Source organism: Mobula birostris, chromosome 5 (assembly GCF_030028105.1).
Source record: "Mobula birostris isolate sMobBir1 chromosome 5, sMobBir1.hap1, whole genome shotgun sequence".
Lineage (NCBI taxonomy): Eukaryota > Metazoa > Chordata > Chondrichthyes > Myliobatiformes > Myliobatidae > Mobula > Mobula birostris.
In genome coordinates, this window is record NC_092374.1 from 187,414,218 (window position 1) to 187,438,394 (window position 24,177).

Consider the following 24,177-nt stretch of genomic DNA (forward strand, 5'->3'; position numbering starts at 1 on the left):
AAGAGCTTCTTCCCTGAGGCTGTGACCCTGCTGAACCTCTCATCACAGCGCTAAGCAGTATTGCACCCATATTGTACTGTCTCAGTACTTTTATATTTGTGTGCTGTAGCACTTTTTATTCGCAGTTATTTTGTAAATAACACTATTCTTTGCATTTCTGGTCAGATGCTAATTGCATTTCATTGGCTTTGTATCTGTACTCGGCACAATGATAATAAAGTTGAATCTAATCTAATCTCATCTAATTACTGCTATCCAAATGTGCCGCTATTTCATCTTTTATAATGGACTCCAGCATCTTCCCCACCACTGATGTCAGGCTAACTGGTCTATAATTCCCTGTTTCCTCTCTCCCTCCTTTCTTAAAAAGTGGGATAACATTAGCTACCCTCCAATCCTCAGGAACTGATCCTGAATCCATAGAACAGGCTCCGGGACAGCTTCTTCCACCAGGCTATCAGTCTGATTAATTCATGCTGATACAGTTGTATTTCTATGTTATATTAACTATCCTGTTGTACATACCGTTTATTATAAATTACTATAAATTGCACACTTAGACGGAGACGCAACATAAAGATTTTTACTCCTCATGTATATGAAGGATGTAAGTAATAAAGTCAATTCAATTTCCCTACTGGTTTGAGATGATTGAAACAAAAACTTCACACCATTTTAAGTTTATTTCTCAGGTAGTTATCTGATTAATTATGAGTTAGCCGCACCTCCACCTATTACCTCAATACTGCACTGTAACGACTTTGAACCAGGTTTTTGAATGCTGTTTACATTGTGAACAGATGCTGATATTTGTGTATTTATACACATTTTCTTCTGTATCTGTACCTTAACTTCTAAATCTATTTTATATAATTCTTTATAGTTATTAAATATTTCATTGCATATCATGCCAGGACACCAACAGCAAATTCCTAGCAATACACACAAAACAATGGAGGAACTCAACAGGTCAGGCAGTCTCTGTGGAAATGAATAAACAGTCAACGTTTTGGGCCGACACCCTTCATTAGGACGCTTTTGTGTTTACAGCAAATTCCTAATATGTGTCAATATTTATGGCGATTAGATTTCCTCCCAGATCCTCGAATGGTTCCCTAGTACGATAAGATGGAGACTAGACCTCACAATTGACCTCATAATGCCCTTTCACCTCACAGTCTGCTGGCACTGAGCTTTCTGGGGTACTGTAACACTTCATACCTCATTCTGTTGTTGTACATATTCCTTTTGTACCACCTCAATGTACTGATGTCGCGGTAGTTCTGTCTGACATGCAAAAGAAGTTTTACATGTCCCTCCAATTTACCATTACAGCAACACACATCAAAATTGCTGGTAAACGCAGCAGGCCAGGCAGCATCTCTAGGAGGAGGTACAGTCGACGTTTCAGGCCGAGACCCTTCGTCAGGACTAACTGAAGGAAGAGTGAGTAAAAGGTTTGAAAGTGGGAGGGGGAGGGGGAGATCCAAAATGATAGGAGAAGACAGGAGGGGGAGGGATGGAGCCAAGAGCTGGACAGGTGATTGGCAAAAGGGATATGAGAGGATCATGGGATGGGGGGAACCAGAGGATGGGCAAGGGGTATAGTCAGAGGGACAGAGGGAGAAAAAGGAGAATGAGAGAAAGAATGTGTGTATAAAAATAAATAACGGATGGGGTACGAGGGGGAGGTGGGACATTAGCAGAAGTTAGAGAAGTCAATGTTCATGCCATCAGGTTGGAGGCTACCCAGACGGAATATAAGGTGTTGTTCCTCCAACCTGAGTGTGGCTTCATCTTTTCAGTAGAGGAGGCCGTGGATAGACATGTCAGAATGGGAATGGGATGTGGAATTAAAATGTGTGGCCACTGGGAGATCCTGTTTTCTCTGGCAGACAGAGCGTAGATGTTCAGCAAAGCGGTCTCCCAGTCTGCGTCGGGTCTCGCCAATATATAGAAGGCCACATCGGGAGCACCGGACGCAGTATATCACCCCAACCGACTCGCAGGTGAAGTGTCGCCTCACCTGGAAGGACTGTTTGGGGCCCTGAATGGTGATAAGGGAGGAAGTGTAAGGGCATGTGTAGCACTTGTTCCGCTTACAAGGATAAGTGCCAGGAGGGAGATCAGTGGGGAGGGATGGGGGGGACGAATGGACAAGGAAGTCGCGTAGGGAGCGATCCCTGCGGAAAGCAGAGGCGGGGAGGGAAAGATGTGCTTAGTGATGAGATCCCGTTGGAGGTGGCGGAAGTTACAGAGAATAATATGTTGGACCCGGAGGCTGGTGGGGTGGTAGGTGAGGACCAGGGGAACCCTATTCCTAGTGGGGTTAATAATAACATATTATTCTCCGTAACTTCCGCCACCTCCAATGGGATCCCATCACTAAGCACATCTTTCCCTCCCCCACTCTCTCTGCTTTCCGCAGGGATCGCTCCCTACGCGACTCCCTTGTCCATTTGTCCCCCCCATCCCTCCCCACTGATCTGCCTCCTGGCACTTATCCTTGTAAGCGGAACAAGTGCTACACATGCCCTTACACTTCCTCCCTTACCACCATTCAGGGCCCCAAACAGTCCTTCCAGGTGAGGCAACACTTCACCTGTGAGTCGGCTGGGGTGACATACTGTGTCCGGTGCTCCCGATGTGGCCTTCTATATATTGGCAAGACCCGACGCAGACTGGGAGACCGCTTTGCTGAACACCTACGCTCTGTCCGCCAGAGAAAACAGGATCTCCCAGTGGCCACACATTTTAATTCCACGTCCCATTCCCATTCTGACATGTCTATCCACGGCCTCCTCTACTGTAAAGATGAAGCCACACTCAGGTTGGAGGAACAACACCTTATATTCCGTCTGGGTAGCCTCCAACCTGATAGCATGAACATCGACCTCTCTAACTTCCGTTAATGTCCCACCTCCCCCTCGTACCCCATCCATTATTTATTTTTATACACACATTCTTTCTCTCACTCTCCCTTTTCTCCCTCGGTCCCTCTGACTATACCCCTTGCCCATCCTCTGGTTCGGCCCCCCCCCGTCCCATAATCCTCTCATATCCCTTTTGCCAATCACCTGTCCAGCTCTTGGCTCCATCCCTCCCCCTCCTGTCTTCTCCTATCATTTTGGATCTCCCCCTCCCCCTCCCACTTTCAAATCTCTTACTAACTCTTCCTTCAGTTAGTCCTGATGAAGGGTCTCGACCTGAAACGTCGACTGTACCTCCTCCTAGAGATGCTGCCTGGCCTGCTGCGTTTGCCAGCAATTTTGATGTGTGTTGCTTGAATTTCCAGCATCTGCAGAATTCCTGTTGTTTGCGTTAATTTACCATTACAGTCAGGTTCTGGCATTGAACTGAAAACCCCGAACACTACCGCTTTCTCTCTCTCAGCTGGCACCAACGTGTTGTATTTATTTGTTCCTGTAAATTGTGTATAATTTCAGTCACGTAAACAAATGATCTTCATCACGTACTGTGCTGTTACAAAAGCTAATGGCCGTGTCATTTATTTATACTCTGTATACTTATGCCTCGGACAACAGACTTCAGCTTGCAAAGCTGCAGTTCCCCAAGAGAAAAAGCTGGTTCAGTCAGCAATCTGTTGTGACACCACAGTCTCCAGCATGGAAATGGAGACTGTGGCTCTTGGATTCATATATGAAGTCATTCCCTTACCTTCGGCACTGATCACACCAAGCTGGAGCAGAAACGAGAAAAGACGAAGAAGTGAAAATATCCGGAGGTTGAGAAGGGACATAACCCGGGGTTGACGTTTCTTGGGTCCGACACTCAACGGATCGGTGCCGGACCTGCTCTGGGATACTGACCCCATTCGCTGGCAGACAGAGAGCAGAGGAGGGTCCGCACACCGGGTCACGGAGCTTCCCAGCGGGGAGTAGAGGAGAGTGATGTGGAGTGAACTCATAACGATTGGTAAACAATAAAGCTGAACACGGCAACGGTTGTTAAAGTGTTCATGATTAAGTTTCTGTTTCGCTCATTTCAGTTTCAATTTCCGGCTTTGTGATCGACGAGGAGGGGGAGGAGAAAGAGTTTGTACAGACAAGTAAACCTTGTTTGTTTTAGGAGTTCCTTTTTTAATTTCATAAATGATCTTTGTTCATAATAAAATAGACACAAAAAGAGAAAAAAAAATTACATCCTATTCATCATATGGTCAATATACTCATCAGTGTTAACTCTGTTAAAAAACAATTGCCGTCCATGTGTTTCTCTCAGATGACACACTATGACATTGTTTGAGGGGCTACCCGAGCCGATTCAGGCCCTGCCTGTCCAGGAGCAGAAAGATCCCAGACTGTGGTCGTTCCCTACGGAGCCTTTGCATTGGCTGCACTGAGCTTCAGTGTGTCCCCAGCACATCCTCACACAGCCTGAGAGTGCCGGCAGCGTTCCTTACAGGCGCCTCACTGTGCTGGAAGAGCAACAGGTCTCAGACACATCTAAGGGGCTCCTTCACCGAATTGATCGAGCAGTACCGGATATCTGTCTCATGTGCGTAAGTGTCCAGAGAACAGGGCAGACCCACCTGCCACGACACCAGTGACGGATAGAACCTCAGCACATTGACACTCGGTGTCCACGTGCTTTAGATCCACACACAACTTGATGCAGCCACACACAAAGGCGGTCATCAGGATGAAGGCAACGTTTGGTGCAGTTGTCTCTGGGGCATTGTGCAATGCAACCTGTCGAACTCACTCCATCTTGCAAATCCAGATGAACTGTTGTTCAGGAGGATTTAAACTGATGTGGCAGGGGGATGGGAAAAAGTGCAGAGAGACAGAGGGGTGTAAAATGAGGGTAGAAGCTGGGAATCAAATTAAAGAGGCTAGGCGAGAGGAGGTTAGTTCACAACAGTGGGATGGGAACGAGTGCAGAGAGACAGAGGGGTGTAAAATGAGGGTAGAAGCAAAAAGTAGTAAGGTGAAAAGTAAAAGTGGCAGGCAGGCAAATCCAGGGCAAGCATCAAAAAGGGCCACTTTTCAACATAATTGTATAAGGGCTAAGAGTGTTGTAAAAGAGCGTCTGAAGGCTTTGTGTGTCAATGCAAGGAGCATTCGTAACAAGGTGGATGAATTGAATGTGCAGATATTTATTAAGGAATATGATATAGTTGGGATAACAGAGACATGGCTCCAGGGTGACCAAGGATGGGAGCGCAACATTCAGGGATATTCAATATTCAGGAGGGATAAACATGAAAGAAAAGGAGGTGGGTGGCATTGCTAGTTAGAGAGGAGATTAACGCAATAGAAAGGAAGGACATTAGCCGGGAGGATGTGGAATCAGTATGGGTAGAGCTGCATAACACTAAGGGGCAGAAAACGCTAGCGGGAGTTGTGTACAGGCCACCTAACAGCAGTAGTGAGGTTGGGGATGGCATTAAACAGGAAATTAGAAATGTGTGCAATAAAGGAACAGCAGTTATAATGGGTGACCTCAATCTACATATAGATAGGGTGAACCAATTGGTAAGGGTGCTGAGGAAGAGGATTTCTTGGAATGTATGCGGGATAGTTTTCTGAACCAACATGTCGAGGAACCAACTAGAGAACAGGCCATTCTAGACTGCGTATTGAGCAATGAGGCAGGGTTAGTTAGCAATCTTGTCGTGCGAGGCCCCTTGGGTAAGAGTGACCATAATATGGTGGAATTCTTCATTAAGATGGAGAGTGGTATAGTTAATTCAGAAACAAAGGTTCTGAACTTAAAGAAGTGTAACTTTGAAGGTGTGAGACGTCAATTAGCTAAGATAGACTGGCAAATGATACTCTCTGACGGTGGTGTCTGAAAAGAGGATGCTGTCCAAGTTGCATGCCATCTTGGACAATGTCTCCCATCCACTACATAATGTACTAGTTGGGCACAGGAGTACATTCAGCCAGAGAATCATTCCACCGAGATGCAACAAAGAGCATCATAGGAAGTCATTCTTGCCTGTGGCCATCAAACCTTACAACTCCTCCCTTGGAGGGTCAGACACCCTGAGCCAATAGGCTGGTCCTGGACTTATTTCCTGGCATAATTTACATATTACTATTTAATTATTTATGGTTTTATTACTATTTAGTCATTTATGGTGCAACTGTAGTGAAAACAAATTTCCCTCGGGATCAATAAAGTATGACTATGACTATAACTAAAGGGTTGACGGTGGATATGCAATGGCAAGCATTTAAAGATCGCATGGATGAATTACAACAATTGCTCATCCCAGTTTGGCAAAAGAATAAACCAGGGAAGGTAGTGCACCTGTGGCTGACAAGGGAAATTAGGGATAGTATCAATTCCAAAGAAGAAACATACAAATTAGCCAGAAAAAGCGGCTCACTTGAGGACAAGTAGAAATTCAGAGTCCAGCAGAGGAGGACAAAGGGCTTAATTAGGAAAGGGAAAAAAGATTATGAGAGAAAGCTGGCAGGGAACATAAAAACTGACTGTAAAAGCCTTTATAGATATGTGAAAAGAAAAAGATTGGTTAAGGCAAATGTAGGTCCCTTACAGTCAGAAACAGGTGAATTGATTATGGGGAACAAGGACATGGCAGACCAATTGAATAACTACTTTGATTCTGTTTTCACTAAGGAGGACATAAATAATATTCCGGAGATAGTAGGGGACCGAGGGTCTAGTGAGATGGAGGAACTGAGGGAAATACATGTTAGTAGGGAAGTGGTGTTAGGTAAATTGAAGGGATTAAAGGCAGATAAATCCCCAGGGCCAGATGGTCTGCATCCCAGAGTGCTTAAGGAAGTAGCCCAAGAAATAATGGATGCATTAGTGATAATTTTTCAAAACTCTTTAGATTCTGGATTAGTTCCTGAGGATTGGAGAGTGGCTAATGTAACCCCACTTTTTAAAAAAGGAGGGGGAGAGAAACCGGGGAACTATAGACCGGTAAGCCTGACATCGGTATTGGGTAAAATGCTAGAGTCAGTTATCAAAGATGTGATAACAGCACATTTGGAAAGCGGTGAAATCATCGGACAAAGTCAGCATAGATTTGTGAAAGGAAAGTCACATCTGACGAATCTGATAGAAATTTTTGAGGATGTAACTAGTGGAGTGGATAGGGGAGAACCAGTGGATGTGGTATATTTGGATTTTCAAAAGGCTTTTGACAAGGTCCCACACAGGAGATTAGTGTGCAAACTTAAAGCACACGGTATTGGGGGTAAGGTATTGATGTGGATAGAGAATTGGTTGGCAGACAGGAAGCAAAGGGTGGGAATAAACGGGACCTTTTCAGAATGGCAGGCAGTGACTAGTGGAGTACCACAAGGTTCAGTGCTGGGACCCCAGTTGTTTACAATATATATTAATGACTTGGATGAGGGAATTAAATGCAGCATCTCCAAGTTTGCGGATGACACGAAGCTGGGCGTCAGTGTTAGTTGTGAGGAGGATGCTAAGAGGATGCAGGGTGACTTGGATAGGTTAGGTGAGTGGGCAAATTCATGGCAGATGCAATTTAATGTGGAGAAATATAAGATTGCCCATCCTCTGGGTCTCCCCCCCCACCTTGTCTTTCTTCCCGGACCTCCTGTCCCATGATCCTCTCGTATCCCCTTTTGCCAATCACCTGTCCAGCTCTTGGCTCCATCCCTCCCTCTCCTGTCTTCTCCTATCATTTTGGATCTCCCCCTCCCCCTCCAACTTTCAAATCCCTTACTCACTCTTCCTTCAGTTAGTCCTGACGAAGGGTCTCAGCCTGAAACGTCGACTGCACCTCTTCCTACAGATGCTGCCTGGCCTGCTGCATTCACCAGCAACTTTCATGTGTGTTGCTTGAATTTCCAGCATCTGCAGAATTCCTGTTGTTTGCGTTTAAATATGAGATTATTCACTTTGGTGGCAAGAACAGGAAAACAGATTATTATCTGAATGGTGGCCAATTAGGAAAAGGGGAGGTGCAACGAGACCTGGGTGTCATTGTGCACCAGTCATTGAAAGTGGGCATGCAAGTACAGCAGGCGGTGAAAAAGGCGAATGGTATGCTGGCATTTATAGCAAGAGGATTCGAGTACAGGAGCAGGGAGGTACTACTGCAGTTGTACAAGGCCTTGGTGAGACCACCCCTAGAGTATTGTGTGCAGTTTTGGTCCCCTAATCTGAGGAAAGACATCCTTGCCATAGAGGGAGTACAAAGAAGGTTCACCAGATTGATTCCTGGGATGGCAGGGCTTTCATATGATGAGAGACTAGATCAACTAGGCTTATACTCGTTGGAATTTAGAAGATTGAGGGGGGATCTTATTGAAACATATAAAATCCTAAAGGGATTGGACAGGCTAGATGCAGGAAGATTGTTCCCGATGTTGGGGAGGTCCAGAACGAGGGGTCACAGTTTGAGGATAAAGGGGAAGCCTTTTAGGACCGAGATGAGGAAAAACTTCTTCACACAGAGAGTGGTGAATCTGTGGAATTCTCTGCCACAGGAAACAGTTGAGTCCAGTTCATTGGCTATATTTAAGAGAGAGTTAGATTTGGCCCTTGTGGCTAAAGAGATCAGGGGCTATGGAGAGAAGGCAGGGACAGGGTTCTGAGTTGGATGATCAGCCATGATCGTACTGAATGGCGGTGCAAGCTCGAATGGCCAAATGGTCTACTCCTGCATCTATTTTCTATGTTTCTATGTAACTGGAGGATAACCCAGGTGTTACAATGGAAGGGGAGAAACTGTGATCAAAAACTCAGAGATCTCTGTTGCTGATCTCTCAGGACTTCATCTGCTGATGCGGGGTGGATCATAATAGAAAGGATCCCCAAAATGGGTTGGGGTAGTCGGGATTTGCATCAGACTGCTCCACACAAACATATGTAGTGTGTCCAAATCAATCGGTGGGAAACAGAGAGCGTCCCCATCAATTCAGGTGTCAGGCACGGGTGCTCACTCTCCCCTGTTTGTGTGCTGTATAGAATACTTTGGCAAACCATCAGGAAGAATGAAGGGAGAAGAGAGGTGTTGTTGTCAGGCGATGGAGGTACCCCAGTCTAAACCTCATTCAACATGCATGATGTCACTGTATTGTGCTCAGATCCATGGTCAGTTCACAAACTCACCAGCATCTATGACCATTTGAATCGCCATCATTGGTCAGAGCGAGGTCACTGGACCGATCGAATGTCACAATCACCATCAGGTCTGACGGCCTGAAGGAGCCGGGCATCTTGTTTGGAGTTGCTGAAACATGGCTGGAGCAGATTGGGACGGTAAAACAAAAGGCGATGTTGCGGGAGGCAGCAGCGGCCTCTCCGGACCTGGGGTCACTTTAATTTAATTTTTGTTTAAAACTAGGGCATAATTTTTTAATTGCACATGGACAGCAGAGCAACCGATGTTCATATCTACCATTGCCGGACACTGCTACAGTACAGAAATTGCCCAACAACAAACCTTCATGAGGAATGGTTACCTGCTGGAGAAGCTACGCGACCTTGGCTTGCTTCAGGGACCAGGCCTACGGTCCTCGGAGTCGCCTGATGCCGGTGGCTGGGAGTGGAGACGTCGTAAGCGGTGTGCGAGGAAGCAGAAGCGTGGCAAGTGGGCAGGGGTCCGAGCTAGACTAAAAAAAAACCCTAGCCGGCCGGCTCTCCTGTCCATTCTGCTCTCCAATGTCCGCTCCCCAGACAATAAATTGGACTACATCCGACTCCAGTGGACTACTCGGCGGGAGTTCGGAGTCTGCTGTGCTTTTGATTTCATGGAAACATGGCTTAGCATCAGAGTTCCAGGCGCTGCCATTCAGCTAGACGGGCTCGCCTTGTTTCAGGCCGACAGAGATGTAGCTCTGTGCGGTAAGGCTCGCGATGGTGGCTTGTGTGTTTACATCAACAGGGAATGGTGCAAGAACTCTGTGCTGGTTTTAGTTGCTGCTCGTCGCTAGTGTTAGATGCAGACCATTTTATTTACCATGGGAATTCACCACTGTCCTTATAGTCGGTGTGTACATTCCCCCCAGCGCTAATGCTAAGGAGGCGAACTGTGAACTGTATGGAGCTATTAGTGAACTGCAGAACGCACACCCTGACGGTCTGTTTATTGTCACCGGAGATTTTAACCACGGGAATCTCAAGTCAGTGCTCCCCAAATTCCATCAGCATGTGGACTTTGCAACGAGAGGGGTGAACGCATTGGACCTTGTTTACACAAACATTCCCAATGCGTACCAGGCAGAGCCCTGCCCCCACCTCAGTTACTCAGTTATGCTAATCCCAGCATACAGACCGCTCGTCAGACGCTCTGGACCGGTTCAGAAGCAGGTGAAAACCAGGCCAACAAGAGCCATCTCTGCTCTTCAAGACTGCTTTGAGCACACTGACTAGCACATGTTCAGGGAAGCTGCAACCGATGGCGACTCCACCAATTTAGAGGAACACATGGCATCAGTGACTAGCTACATCAGCAAGTGCATTGATGATGTCACTGTGTCCGAGACCATCACTACACGCACTAACGGCCAGAGCGTGAGTGGGCCAGTAAAGGAGTGGAGCTTTGAGGCTTTGACTCGAGAGATTCTGGCAGTTTTGGCAGTTGGTCTGTGCAATCAAGTCAATCAAGATTTGAATAGATCAGCAGTAAGCCATTAATTAGACAATCAAGGTTTGAATAAGCTCAGACTCAGCAGCGAGCAGCTAGTTGGGCAGTCAAGGTCAGGTGACCAAACATTTTGAAAAGCTCAAACAGATAAATAGAGGGATAGCGCAAGCAAAGCGGCCAGTGAAGGAGTGGAGCTTTGAGGCTTTGACTCGAGAGACTTCGACGAGAAGAGGCGGAGGACAAGCTAGCTCGCAGTTAGTTTTTACAATGTCTCCTGAGACGGTGATGTGCCTCTCATGTGAGATGTGGCAGTCTTGGGGGAATGCCCCTCTCCCGCAGAGTCACATCTGCCAGAAGTGCATATGGCTGGGCGATCTGGAAGACCGTGTAAGGAATCTGGAGCAGCAGCTGGATGACCTTCGACTCATAAGGGAGAATGAGGCAGTCATAGATGAGAGCTACAGGGAGGTAGTCACACCTAGGCTGTCGGAAGCAGGTCGTTGGGTGACAGACAGAGGGGGAAAAGCAAAGGTGAGCAGACAGGTACTGCAGAGCACCCCTGTAGCCATTCCCCTGAATAATAAGTTTACCGTCCTGGATACTGTTGGTGAGGATGACTGACCAGGTGTGAGGCACGGTGGCAGGGCCTCCGGCACTGACTCTGACCCTGTGGTGCAGAAAGGTGGGATGGAGAAGAGGAGAACTGGTGTCATTGGAGACTCTATAGTCAGGGGAGCAGACAGGAGATTTTGTGGACGTGAGAAGGGTGCCAGGGTCCGGGATGTCTCTGACCGGGTGCACGACATTCTGGTACGAGAGGGAAAGCAACCAGAAGTTGTGATACATGTTGGGACCAACGACATAGGCAGGAAGAGGGATGAGGTCCTGAAGTGTGAGTTTCGGGAATTAGGCAGAAGGCTGAAGAACAGGACCTCAAGGGTGACGTTCTCAGGATTGCTGCCAGTGCTATGTGACAGTGATGGTAAGAATTGGAGGAGATGGCAGTTGAATGCGTGGCTGAGGAGTTGGTGCAGGGAGCAGGGTTTTAGATTTTTAGATCATTAGGATCTCTTCTGGGGAAGGTGGGACCTGTACAGATTGGATGGGTTGCACCTGAACTCGAGGGGGAGAAATATCCTTGCAGGTAGGTTTGCTAGCATGGTTCAGGAGGGTTTAAACTAATTTGCGAGGGGGATGGGACCCAGAGCGATAGAGCAGTGAAAGAAGTGCATGGAGTAAAGCCAGATCTCACATACAGAGAGGCTTTGAGGAAAGAGAAGCAGAATAAACAGTGTAAAGACAGAAGGGCTGAAATGTGTGTACCTCAATGCAAGAAGCATCAGGAACAAAGGTGATGAACTGAGAGCTTGGATACATACATGGAATTATGATGTAGTGGCCATTACAGAGACTTGGCTGGCACCAGGGCAGGAATGGATTCTCAATATTCCTGGATTTCAGTGCTTTAAAAGGGATAGAGAGGGCGGAAAAGGGGGAGGAGGGGTGGCATTACTGGTCAGGGATACTATTACAGCCACAGAAAGGGTGGGTAATGTAGCAGGATCCTCTTTTGAGTCAATATGGGTGGAAGTCAGGAACAGGAAGGGAGCAGTTACTCTACTGGGGGTATTCTATAGGCCCCCTGGTAGCAGCAGAGATACAGAGGAGCAGATTGGGAGGCAGATTTTGGAAAGGTGCAAAAATAACAGGGTTGTTATCGTGGGTGACTTTAACTTCCCTAATATTGATTGGCACCTGATTAGTTCCAAGGATTTAGATGGGGCAGAGTTTGTTAAGTGTGTCCAGGATGGATTCCTGTCACAGTATGTGGACAGGCCGACCGGGGGAATGCTATACTAGATCTAGTACTAGGTAATGATCCGGGTCAGGTCACAGATCTCTCAGTGGGTGAGCATCTGGTGGACAGTGACCACCGCTCCCTGGCCTTTATAATTATCATGGAAAAGGATAGAATCAAAGAGGACAGGAAAATTTTTAATTGGGGAAAGGCAAATTATGAGGCTATAAGGCTAGAACTTGCGGGTGTGAATTGGGATGATGTTTTTGCAGGGAAATGTACTATGGACATGTGGTCGATGTTTAGAGATCTCTTGCAGGATGTAAGGGATAAATTTGTCCCGGTGAGGAAGATAAAGAATGGTAGGGTGAAGGAACCTTGGGTGACAAGTGAGGTGGAAAATCTTCTCAGGAGGAAGAAGGCAGCATACATGAAGTTTAGGAAGCAAGGATCAGATGGTCTATTGAGGAATATAGGGAAGCAAGAAAGGAGCTTAAGAAGGGGCTGAGAAGAGCAAGAAGGGGGCATGAGAAGGCCTTGGCGAGTAGGGTAAAGGAAAACCCCAAGGTATTCTTCAATTATGTGAAGAAAAAAAGGATGACAGGAGTGAAGGTAGGACCGATTAGAGATAAAGGTGGGAAGATGTGCCTGGAGGCTGTGGAAGTGAGCGAGGTCCTCAATGAATACTTCTCTTCGGTATTCACCAATGAGAGGGAACTTGATGATGGTGAGGACAATATGAGTGAGGTTGATGTTCTGGAGCATGCTGATCTTAAGGGAGAGGAGGTGTTGGAGTTGTTAAAATACATTAGGACAGATATCTAAGTCTAATCTAAGTCTCCAGGGCCTGACAAAATATTCCCCAGGCTGCTCCATGAGGCACGGGAAGAGATTGCTGAGCCTCTGGCTAGGATCTTTATGTCCTCGTTGTCCACGGGAATGGTACCGGAGGATTGGAGGGAGGCGAATATTTTCCCCTTTTTCAAAAAAGGTAGTAGGGATAGTCCGGGTAATTATAGACCAGTGAGCCTTACGTTTGTGGTGGGAAAGCTGTTGGAAAAGATTCTTAGAGATAGGATCTATAGGCATTTAGAGAATCATGGTCTGATCAGGGACAGTCAGCATGGCTTTGTGAAGGGCAGATCGTGTCTAACAAGCCTGATAGAGTTCTTTGAGGAGGTGACTAGGCACATAGATGAGGGTAGTGCAGTGGATGTGATCTATATAGATTTTAGTAAAGCATTTGACAAGGTTCCACACGGTAGGCTTATTCAGAAAGTTAGAAGGCATGGGATCCAGGGAAGTTTGGCCAGGTGGATTCAGAATTGGCTTGCCTGCAGAAGGCAGAGGGTGGTGGTGGAGGGAGTACATTCAGATTGGAGGATTGTGACTAGTGGTGTCCCACAAGGATCTGTTCTGGGACCTCTAATTTTCGTGATTTTTATTAACGACCTGGATGTTGGGGTAGAAGGGTGGGTTGGCAAGTTTGCAGACGACACCAAAGTTGGTGGTGTTGTAGATAGTGTAGAGGATTGTCAAAGATTGCAGAGAGCCATTGATAGGGTGCAGAAGTGGGCTGAGAAGTGGCAGATGGAGTTCAACCCGGAGAAGTGTGAGGTGGTACACTTTGGAAGGACAAACTCCAAGGCAGAGTACAAATTAAATGGCAGGATACTTGGTAGTGTGGAGGAGCAGAGGGATCTCGGGGTACATGTCCACAGATCCCTGAAAGTTGCCTCACAGGTGGATAGGGTAGTTAAGAAAGCTTATGGGGTGTTAGCTTTCATAAGTCGAGGGATAGAGTTTAAGAGTCGCGATGTAATGATGCAGCTCTCTAAAACTCTGGTTAGGCCACACTTGGAGTATTGTGTCCAGTTCTAGTCACCTCACTATAGAAAGGATGTGGAAGCATTGGAAAGGGTACAGAGGAGATTTACCAGGATGCTGCCTGGTTTAGAAAGTATGCATTATGATCAGAGATTAAGGGAGCTTGGGCTTTACTCTTTGGAGAGAAGGAGGATGAGAGGAGACATGATAGAGGTATACAAGATAATAAGAGGAATAGATAGAGTGGATAGCCAGCGCCTCTTCCCCAGGGCACCACTGCTCAATACAAGAGGACATGATTTTAAGGTAAGGGGTGGGAAGTTCAAGGGGGATATTAGAGGAAGGTTGTTTACTCAGAGAGTGGTTGGTGCGTGGAATGCACTGCCTGAGTCAGTGGTGGAGGCAGATACACTAGTGAAATTTAAGAGACTACTAGACAGGTATATGGAGGAATCTAAGGTGGGGGGTTATATGGGAGGCAGGTTTTGAGGGTCGGCACAACATTGTGGGCCGAAGGGCCTGTACTGTGCTGTACTATTCTATGTTCTATGTAACCGGAAGCCGTGGATGACCACGGAGGTGTGTGCGCTGCTGAGGACCCATGACTCCGCCTTCAGAGCAGGTGAAAAGGCAGCCCTAACAACAGCGAGGGCCAAGCTGTCTCGGGCCATCAGAGAGGCAAAGTGTTCACACGCCCAGCGAACCCACAGCCACTTCCAGGACAGCGGCAACACGCGGCGCATGTGGGAGGGCATTCAGGACATCACCAACGACAAGACAATATCACCTGTCTGTGCAGGTGATGCCTTCCTCCTAGATGTGTTGAACAACTTCTACGCTTGGATCGAGGCAGAAAATAACGTGGCGGCGAGGAAAACCACCTCTCCTCCAAACAATCAGGTGCTGTGTCTTACCATGGCCGATGTGAGGAAAACCCTGTGCAGGGTCAACCCACGGAAGGCTGCTGGACCAGATAATATTCCTGGCAGAGTGTTCAGGGGTTGTGCAAACCAGCTGGCAGATGTTCTCACTGACATCTTCAACATCTCCCAGAGCAGCGCCGTCGTTCCAACATGCTTCAAGGCCGCCACCATCGTCCCCGTGCCAAAGAAGTCTTCAGTGTCCTGCCGCAACGACTACTATCCTGTCGCACTCACATCCATCATCATGAAGTGTTTCAAGAGGCTTGTCATGAGGCACATCAAGACCCTCTGCCTCCCTCACTGGACCCCCCTGCAGTTCGTGTATCTTCCCAACCGCTCAATAGACGACGCCATCGCCACCACCCTCCACCTGGACAAAAAAGACACGTACGTTCGAATGCAGTTCATAGACTTCATTTCAGCATTCAACACAATCATTCCTCAGCACCTGATCGGAAAACTGAAACTGCTGGGCCTGAACACCTCCCTCTGCAACTGGATCCTAGACTTCCTGACTGAGAGACCTCAGTCAGTCCGGATTGGAAGCAGCATCTCCAACACCATCACACTGAGCACGGTGCTCAGTCCACTGCTGTTCACTCTGCTGACCCACGACACTGCAACAATACACAGCTCAAGCCACATCATCAAGTTCGCCGATGACACAACCATGGTGGGTCTCATCAGCAAGAACGATCAGTCAGCATACAGAGAGGAGGTGCAGTGGCTAACGGCCTGGTGCAGAGCCAACAACCTGTCTCTGAATGTGAACAAAACAAAAGAGATGGTTGTTGACTTCAGGAGGACACGGAGCGGCCACTCTCCACTGAACATTGACGGCTCCTCCGTTGAGATCGTTAAGAGCACCGAATTTCTTGGTGTTCACCTGGTGGAGAATCTCACCTGGTCCCTCAACAGCAGCTCCATAGCAAAGAAAAAACAAGCAGTGTCTCTACTTTCTGCGAAGGCTGAGAAAAGTCCATCTCCCACCCCCCCATCCTCACCACGTTCTACAGAGGATGTATTGAGAGCAGCCTGAGCAGCTGCATCACTGCCTGGTTTGGGAATTGCACCGTCTCGGATCGCAAGACCCTGCAGCAGATGGTGAGGTCAGCTGAGAAGATTATCAAGGTCTCTCTTCCCGCCACTACAGACATTTACACTACATGCTGCACCCGTAAAGCCAACAGCATTATGAAGGACCCCATGCACCCCTCATACAAACTCATCTCCCTCCTGCCATCTGGCAAAAGGTACCGAAGCATTCGAGCTCTCACGACCAGACTGGGCAACAGTTTCTTTCCCCAAGCCATCAGACTCCTTAATACCCAGAGTCTAGACTGACATCTACATCATTTATTATTATATTGTAATTTGAACTCTACTGTGCCTATTGTCTTGTTTATTATTTATTGTACTGCCCTGCACTGTTTTGTGCACTTTATGTAGTCCTGTGCAGGTCTGTAGTCTAGTGTAGTTTTGTATTGTTTCATGTAGCACCATGGTCCTGGAGGAACGTTGTTTTGTTTTTACTGTGTACTGTACCAGCAGTTTATGGTCGAAATGACAATAAAAAGCGACTTGACTTGAAAAACTGGCTTTGTGGAAATGGCGTTCTCTGTCAGTAACTTGAAAGAAATTAGCCGTCAGGGTCTGATGTTCTGTCAGTGCTGTTGGTACTTGGCACAGGTGTAACCTGTTCCCTTCTGTGGCTGCATCAGGGTGTGTGTAGAAGCAAAGTATATGGACACCAAGTGTCACCCTGTGCTGAGGTTTTATTTGTCCATAATGTTGCAGAGAACTGGTCTGGTCCTGTTGACGTACATCGTCACAGTCAGCTGGATGTTGCCGCACGACCTGTCCTTTGTGAAAGAATCCTTCCAAGGAAACGCTTCTGAGCACAAGTCCATCAGGTGGTGGGTAGTATGGAATGTGCTACAGACACTACTGGGGAGGGATTTGTGGGTCAGTTTCCCAAGCAAACTGTATGCACCATCGCACAGAATGCCTCATCACCAGAACTCACCACGTACTGAGACACCGCTTGGCTGGTACATGGTATCTAATCCCCATGGTACACTGCCCTCAGGACAGCTGTGGTGGGGAAGAGATGGTCTTCCACCTCTTTACTGACTGCGAGATAGAGACGGATGCAAGGATCCTTGTCTTTGGTCCGCAAGAAATATGTTGGTGTCCAGCATAGCAAAATTACACAAAATTAGCACCTATCCAATTGGTTTCTCATTGACCAGAGTACCAAAAACACCAGTAATCACGCTGCCTCTCAGACGATTAGCACCTATACAATCGGTTTCTCATTGACCAGAGTACCAAAAACACCAGTAATCACGCTGCCTCTCAGACGAATAGCACCTATACAATCAGTGTCTCATTGATGACATGATCTATTGTAAATTAGTACAAGGAAGTTCGACCCATTCTGTTTCTTATTATGCTATCCTCATGATTCTGTTAATCTTTAGTTCTCAAGCTTAATTCTCCTCCACAAAACTGTTACCCAGTAGGGCAGTCCTAGTCCTGATGCTTCTGTACCTCCTTCCTGACAGTAGTGGGTCGAAGAGATTGTGGGATGGGTGGTCGGGATCCTCACTAATGCTTCCGTAAGGGAATGCTTCTGACTGACACATTCCAGGCTGTGGGAGTATGTGCTGAGGGTCAGTGCAGACAATGTAAAGGCTCTGTTGGTAAAGATCACAGTCTAAACTCCTTCTGCCACCACATGTGGAGGGGCAGAGTTGGGTGGGGAAGCCCCTCGAACATTGAACATCACCGAGGGCCACATCAGTGGTAATGGTGCTATTGTTTAAAAGAAGTTAAAACTACTGAATACATTGAATAGATGATACTAAGAAGTAAAAATAAATTACAGTACTCTTTGTGCAACAAATCTTTTTGTATATATGTTGTATTATGAATATTTATTTTTAAGTTTAAAAAATCAGTTGTGAAACTATGGCTTGAGTTTTGGAGTGCATTCTTTTAAAAGTTTGTTCAAGCTTGTTGAATGGGGAGAGGTTAACCAGAATGGGTCTGTACTTGCCAGAGTTTAAAACAACAAAATATAATTCAAATAAGATTTACTAAATCTGCTAAAAATAGGATTATGTTTTCAAGGGTGTCCACAACCTCAAAATAAAGGGTTGGCTACTCAGTACAGAAATGACAAGTTTCTTCACACACGGACCTCATCACTGAGTATAATCGATTCAAAAAAGAAAAAGAAAGATTTTAAATATGAAGAGAATCATGGGGTTCATGCAGGAGAGCAGTACGAAGGTAAAATGCCAGCCATGAACTTATGAATGTCAGGGAAGGCATGGGAAGAATGAGTGGGAATGAGGGGAAAGAGATTGCAGAGAGTTGTCGACTCAATCAGATTCATCACGGACACAGCCCTCCCCACTGTCGAGGACAACTTCCAAAGGCAGTGTCTCAAGTAGGTGACACCCATCACTGGATCCTCACCACCCGGAACATGTCCTCTTCTCGTTATCTTCAGAGGGATGGAGACCCCATTAAAGAAAAATCACACACCATAAACTCATCCAATTGAGAAAAACTTATTAGCATAGACAGAGGGTGTGTTACTGTGCAAAAACAGGGAAACCATATAATACATCATTTTATAATTTTGCTGGATGAAGAACGAGAAAAGGGGCACAATTAGTCCTGAAGAACGATCTCGCCCCAACATTGACAGTTTATGTCTGTAGGTGTTGCCTGACCATAGAAACCATAGAAAAACTACAGCACAGAAACAGGCCTTTTGGCTCTTCTTGGCTGTGCCGAACCATTTTCTGCACAGTCCCACCGACCTGCACACGGACCATATCCCTCCATACACCTCCCATCCATGTATCTGTCCAATTTATTCTTAAATGTTAAAAAAGAACCCGCATTTACAACCTCGTCTGGCAGCTCATTCCATACTCCCACCACTCTCTGTGTGAAGAAGCCCCCGCTAATGTTCCCTTTAAACTTTTCCCCCCTCACCCTTAACCCATGTCCTCTGGTTTTTTTCTCCCCTTGCCTCAGTGGAAAAAGCCTGCTTGCATTCACTCTATCTATACCCATCATAATTTTATATACTTCTATCAAATCTCCCCTCATTCTTCTACGCTCCAGGGAATAAAGTCCTAACCTATTCAACCTTTCTCTGTAACTGAGTTTCTCAAGTCCCGGCAACGTCCTTGTAAACCTTCTCTGCACTCTTTCAACCTTATTTATATCCTTCCTGTAATTTGGTGACCAAAACTGAACACAATACTCCAGATTCAGCCTCACCAATGCCTTATACAACCTCATCATAACATTCCAGCTCTTATACTCAATACTTTGATTAATAAAGGCCAATGTACTGAAAGCTCTCTTTACGACCCTATCCATCTGTGACGCCACTTTTAGGGAATTTTGTATCTGTATTCCCAGATCCCTCTGTTCTACTGCACTCCTCAGTGCCTTACCATTAACCCTGTATGTTCTACCTTGGTTTGTCCTTCCAACGTGCAATACCTCACACTTGTCTGTATTAAACTCCATCTGCCATTTTTCAGCCCATTTTTCCAGCTGGTCCAAGTCCCTCTGCAGGCTCTGAAAACCTTCCTCACTGTCTACTACACCTCCAATCTTTGTATCATCAGCAAATTTGCTGATCTAATTTACCACATTATCACCCAGATCATTGATATAGATGACAAATAACAATGGACCCAGCACCGATCCCTGTGGCACACCACTAGTCACAGGCCTCCACTCAGAGAAGCAATTCTCTACCACCACTCTCTGGCTTCTTCCATCGAGCCAATGTCTAATCCAATTTACCACCTCTCCATGTATACCTAGCGACTGAATTTTCCTAACTAACCTCCCATGCGGGACCTTGTCAAAGGCCTTACTGAAGTCCATGTAGACAATATCCACTGCCTTCCCTTCATCTACTTTCCTGGTAACCTCATCGAAAAACTCCAAGAGATTAGTCAAACATGACCTACCACGCACAAAGCCATGTTGACTCTCCCTAATAAGTCCCTGTCTATCCAAATGCTTGTAGATTCTGTCTCTTAGTACTCCCTCCGATAACTTACGTACTACCGATGTTAAACTTACCGGCCTATAATTTCCTGGATTACTTTTCAATCCTTTTTTAAACAATGGAACAATATAAGCCACTCTCCAATCCTCCGGCACCTCACCTGTAGAGAGCGACATTTTAAATATTTCTGCCAGGGCCCCTGCAATATCAACACCAGTCTCCTTCAAGTTCCGAGGGAACACCCTGTCAGGTCCCGGGGATTTATCCACTTTAATTTTCCTCAAGACAGCAAGGACCTCCTCCTTTTCGAACTGTACAGTTTCCATGATCTTACTACTTGTTTCCCTTAATTCCATAGACTTCATGCCAGTTTCCTTAGTAACTATAGACGCAAAAAACCTATTTAAGATCTCCCCCATTTCCTTTGGTTCCGCATGTAGCCGACCACTCTGATCTTCAAGAGGACCAATTTTATCCCTTACAATCCTTTTGCTCTTAATATACTTGTGAAAGCTCTTTGGATTATCCTTCACTTTGACTGCCAAGGCAACCTCATGTCTCCTTTTAGCCCTCCTGATTTCTTTCTTAAGTATTTTCTTGCACTTCTTATACTCCTCAAGCACCTTATTTACTCCTTGCTTCGTATACATGTCATACAACTCCTTCTTCTTTATCAGAGTTGCAATATCCCTTGAGAACCAAGGTTCCTCATTCCTATTTACTTTGCCTTTAATCCTGACAGGAACATACAAACTCTGCACTCTCAGAATTTCTCCTTTGAAGGCTTCCCACTTACCAATCATACCTTTGCCCGCGAACAACCTGTCCCAATCCATGCTTTTTAGATCCTTTCTCATTTCTTCAAATTTGGCCTTCTTCCAGTTCAGAACCTCAACCTTAGGACCAGATCTATCCTTGTCCATGATCAAGTTGAAACTAATGGTGTTATGATCACTGGAACTAAAGTGCTCCCCTACACAGACTTCCGTCACTTGTCCTAACTCGTTTCCTAACAGGAGATCCCATATTGCATCCTTTCTAGTTGGTCCCTCTATATATTGATTTAGAAAACTTTCCTGAACACATTTTACAAACTCTAAACCATCTAGACCCCTAACAGTATGGGAGTCCCAATCAATATATGGAAAATTAAAATCCCCTACCACCACAACTTTATGTTTCCTGCAGTTGCCTGCTATCTCTCTGCAGATTTGCTCTTCCAATTCTCGTTGACTATTGGGTGGTCTGTAATACAATCCCACTAATGTGGCCATACCTTTCCTGTTTCTCAGCTCCACCCATAAGGACTCAGTAGACAAGCCCTCTAATCTGTCCTGTCTGAGCACTGCTGTAATATTTTCCCTGACAAGCAATGCTACCCCCCACCTCTCATTCCTCTGCCTCGATCACATCTGAAACATCAGAACCCTGGAATATTAAGCTGCCAGTCCTGCCCCTCCTGTAGCCAAGTTTCACTAATTGCTATAACGTCATAATTCCATGTCTCAATCCACGCCCTCAATTCATCCGCCTTCCCCACAATACTCCTAGCATAGAAATATATACACCTCAGAAGATTTTTACCACCACTCACAACCTTTCTATTAGCGGATTTGCTTGAACTTTTAACATCGTTTATTTTCACCCCAGCCACACTGTCAGCTCTGGCACTCTGGTTCCCATCCCCCTGCAAATCTAGTTTAAGGCCTCCCCAATAACACTAACAGCACTGACCTGCTGAGTTCCTCCAGTATTTTCCATGTATTGCTCTGGATTTCCAGCAACTGCATGGAAATCTCTGTGTTTCCAGTTAGTCTTGGTTAGATTTGTATGAATGACTACAATGAAAGGACTTAGGTTGGAAAATAAATTGCAAGAAGACAAAAGAATCCCAAGGCAGGATAAAGAATGGTTACAGAGTGATAACAATGTAGTAATTGGAATATGATTGAAAAATAGCCACATTGGAATTTAAAATGGAGCAAGGCTAATGAATATTGAGGATAAGGGAGATCAGACACCCTCAGAAACAAAACACAAAGTGAATTTTCAGATACTACAATAAAAAGAGCAAAATGATTATGACCTTTAACATAAGCAGGAAGGAGTACAAAAGCAGGGTGGTCTTGCTACAACTGTGCAATGTTCTGATTGGATCTGTGTGAAACATTGCATTTAGGTAGGGACGTGTTCAGTACAACTTTGTGGGCCGAAGGGTCTGTACTGTGCTGTAGGTTTTCTATGTTTCTATGTTTCTATGAAATAAAAACCAGAATATAACATACACTACACCACTCGGGGTACAGGAGCTGAGGGATATTGCTAAGGATATTGGGACATATATCCCTGGGGATGATCCTAGGGAACTTTTCCATGAAGTTAGTTACCAGAAAGCGATACATGGTCTCAGTAATGCCGAGGAAAGGAGATTGATTACAGTGTGCTTGTATCTGAACATATACTCCACTTTGCCAGAAACACTGCTACGTGCTGGGGGAACAAGTAAGGAGTTAAATAATGTGGTACTGACTGTTCTGGGTAATAACGTTGGGGACCCACTAGATGAGTTGTGTAAATGTTACCAGAGGAAAGGAGAACACACACTGCATTTGCATCCTCTCTGTGGATGGTGTTTCAAGGGGTGTATGGATCAACATTAGATCGAGATCATTTCGAACCAGAACCTACAGACAGATGGATAAGTACATTAGTGTCTCATATCACCGACAAATCTAGAAAGATGTTGGAACTGTTTGATCCCAGTGACCCTACACACACTGAGGCAAGGGTACTGAGGAAAATGAATGGAGCATGGGAGAAGGATGTACACGAGTTCAATGTTAACTTTAGGAATAATTCAAAGGCAGCTAAAGTATTTTCACTTCAAGAATATACACAGGTATCGTGTGGGGAAATGCAAGTCAGGGTAGAAGCCAGTAGAGAGATTGTAGAAGGGAAGTAACACAGTGCTGGAGTTCCCCTGTACCCAATCAGGGAAGCTGTTGTTGGGGGCAGGATATTGCTGAAATCTGCTGTTTTAGATGTGGTACTGTGGGCCATTATGCCCAGAACTCCACAGCTCATATGATCAGAATCCAAACAAAAATCTGTTTGGATTACTGAAGGGTCAGAATATGTTGGAATTTTGGTTAATGCGGGAATTTCATGCTTTAGACTTGTTGAGTGTTGTTCACTTGTGCATGATGAATGACTTCCAGCATTTCTTTGTTTTAGTAAAGTCATAGACTGACACAGTTTCTCAGTATTGTTGGATTGTAACTGAATATTTTTGGTAATGGTTTAACCCTCAGGAACAATAGATTTTCGGAAATGGTTTAATCTGTGAATGGTTTGCATGTTTTAATTATGTGTAGTGTGGACACATGTGAATTCACTTGTGATGGAGGGAGAGAGTGAAATAGAGTGAGTAAGTGTGTGTGTGTGTGTGTGTGTTTCTGTCTGTCTGTGAGAGAGAGAATGCAAAGGCTGTTTTGAGGAGGCTGTTCCTTTAAGAGGTTGCATCAATGTGTTATGTGACAGGGACACCCACCCAGCAGTTTTTTTCCCTCATTCCTCTTTGGTCCTTTGAAAAATGTGTGAAAACTTTTCATGGAGAGAATTAACTGCTTATTCTAAGATTTGCAGTTACTAGCAAAGTTTCTGAGGGATGAAAAGTACAAACATGGATTCCAGATATGAGATGCCCATATTTCAGAGGGATATGGACATTCAGGAAAACTGTTGACGAGCGGACAGTTAAATTTGGAATTAGAATTTAACATCTTGGAAAGATTGGAATACTTGAGGAGCGGCGATATAAACAACAGAGTATTTGCAGATGCCAGAAATCAAAGGAATACACACAAAATATTGGAAGGGCTCAGCAGGCCAGGCAGCATCTATAGAGAAGAGTTCAGTGGATGTTTTGGACAGAGACCCTAGTTCAGGACTGGAAAAAAGACATGAGAAGTCAGAGTAAGAAGGTGAGGGAGGGGATGAAGAAATACAA

General features: G+C 45.7%; 1 protein-coding gene across 2 annotated transcripts in view; it reads right to left on the minus strand.

Moving 5' to 3' along the window:
* Positions 1–3,984, minus strand: part of LOC140198138 (uncharacterized) — a 174,738-nt gene extending 170,754 nt beyond the window's left edge. For both annotated transcript variants that reach the window (XM_072259098.1, XM_072259097.1), the window contains exon 1: positions 3,679–3,984. In XM_072259098.1, the coding sequence (XP_072115199.1) occupies positions 3,679–3,928 (250 nt within the window). In that variant the 5' untranslated portion in view covers positions 3,929–3,984. The remainder of the gene's footprint in view (positions 1–3,678) is intronic.
* Positions 3,985–24,177: the final 20,193 nt, after the last annotated feature.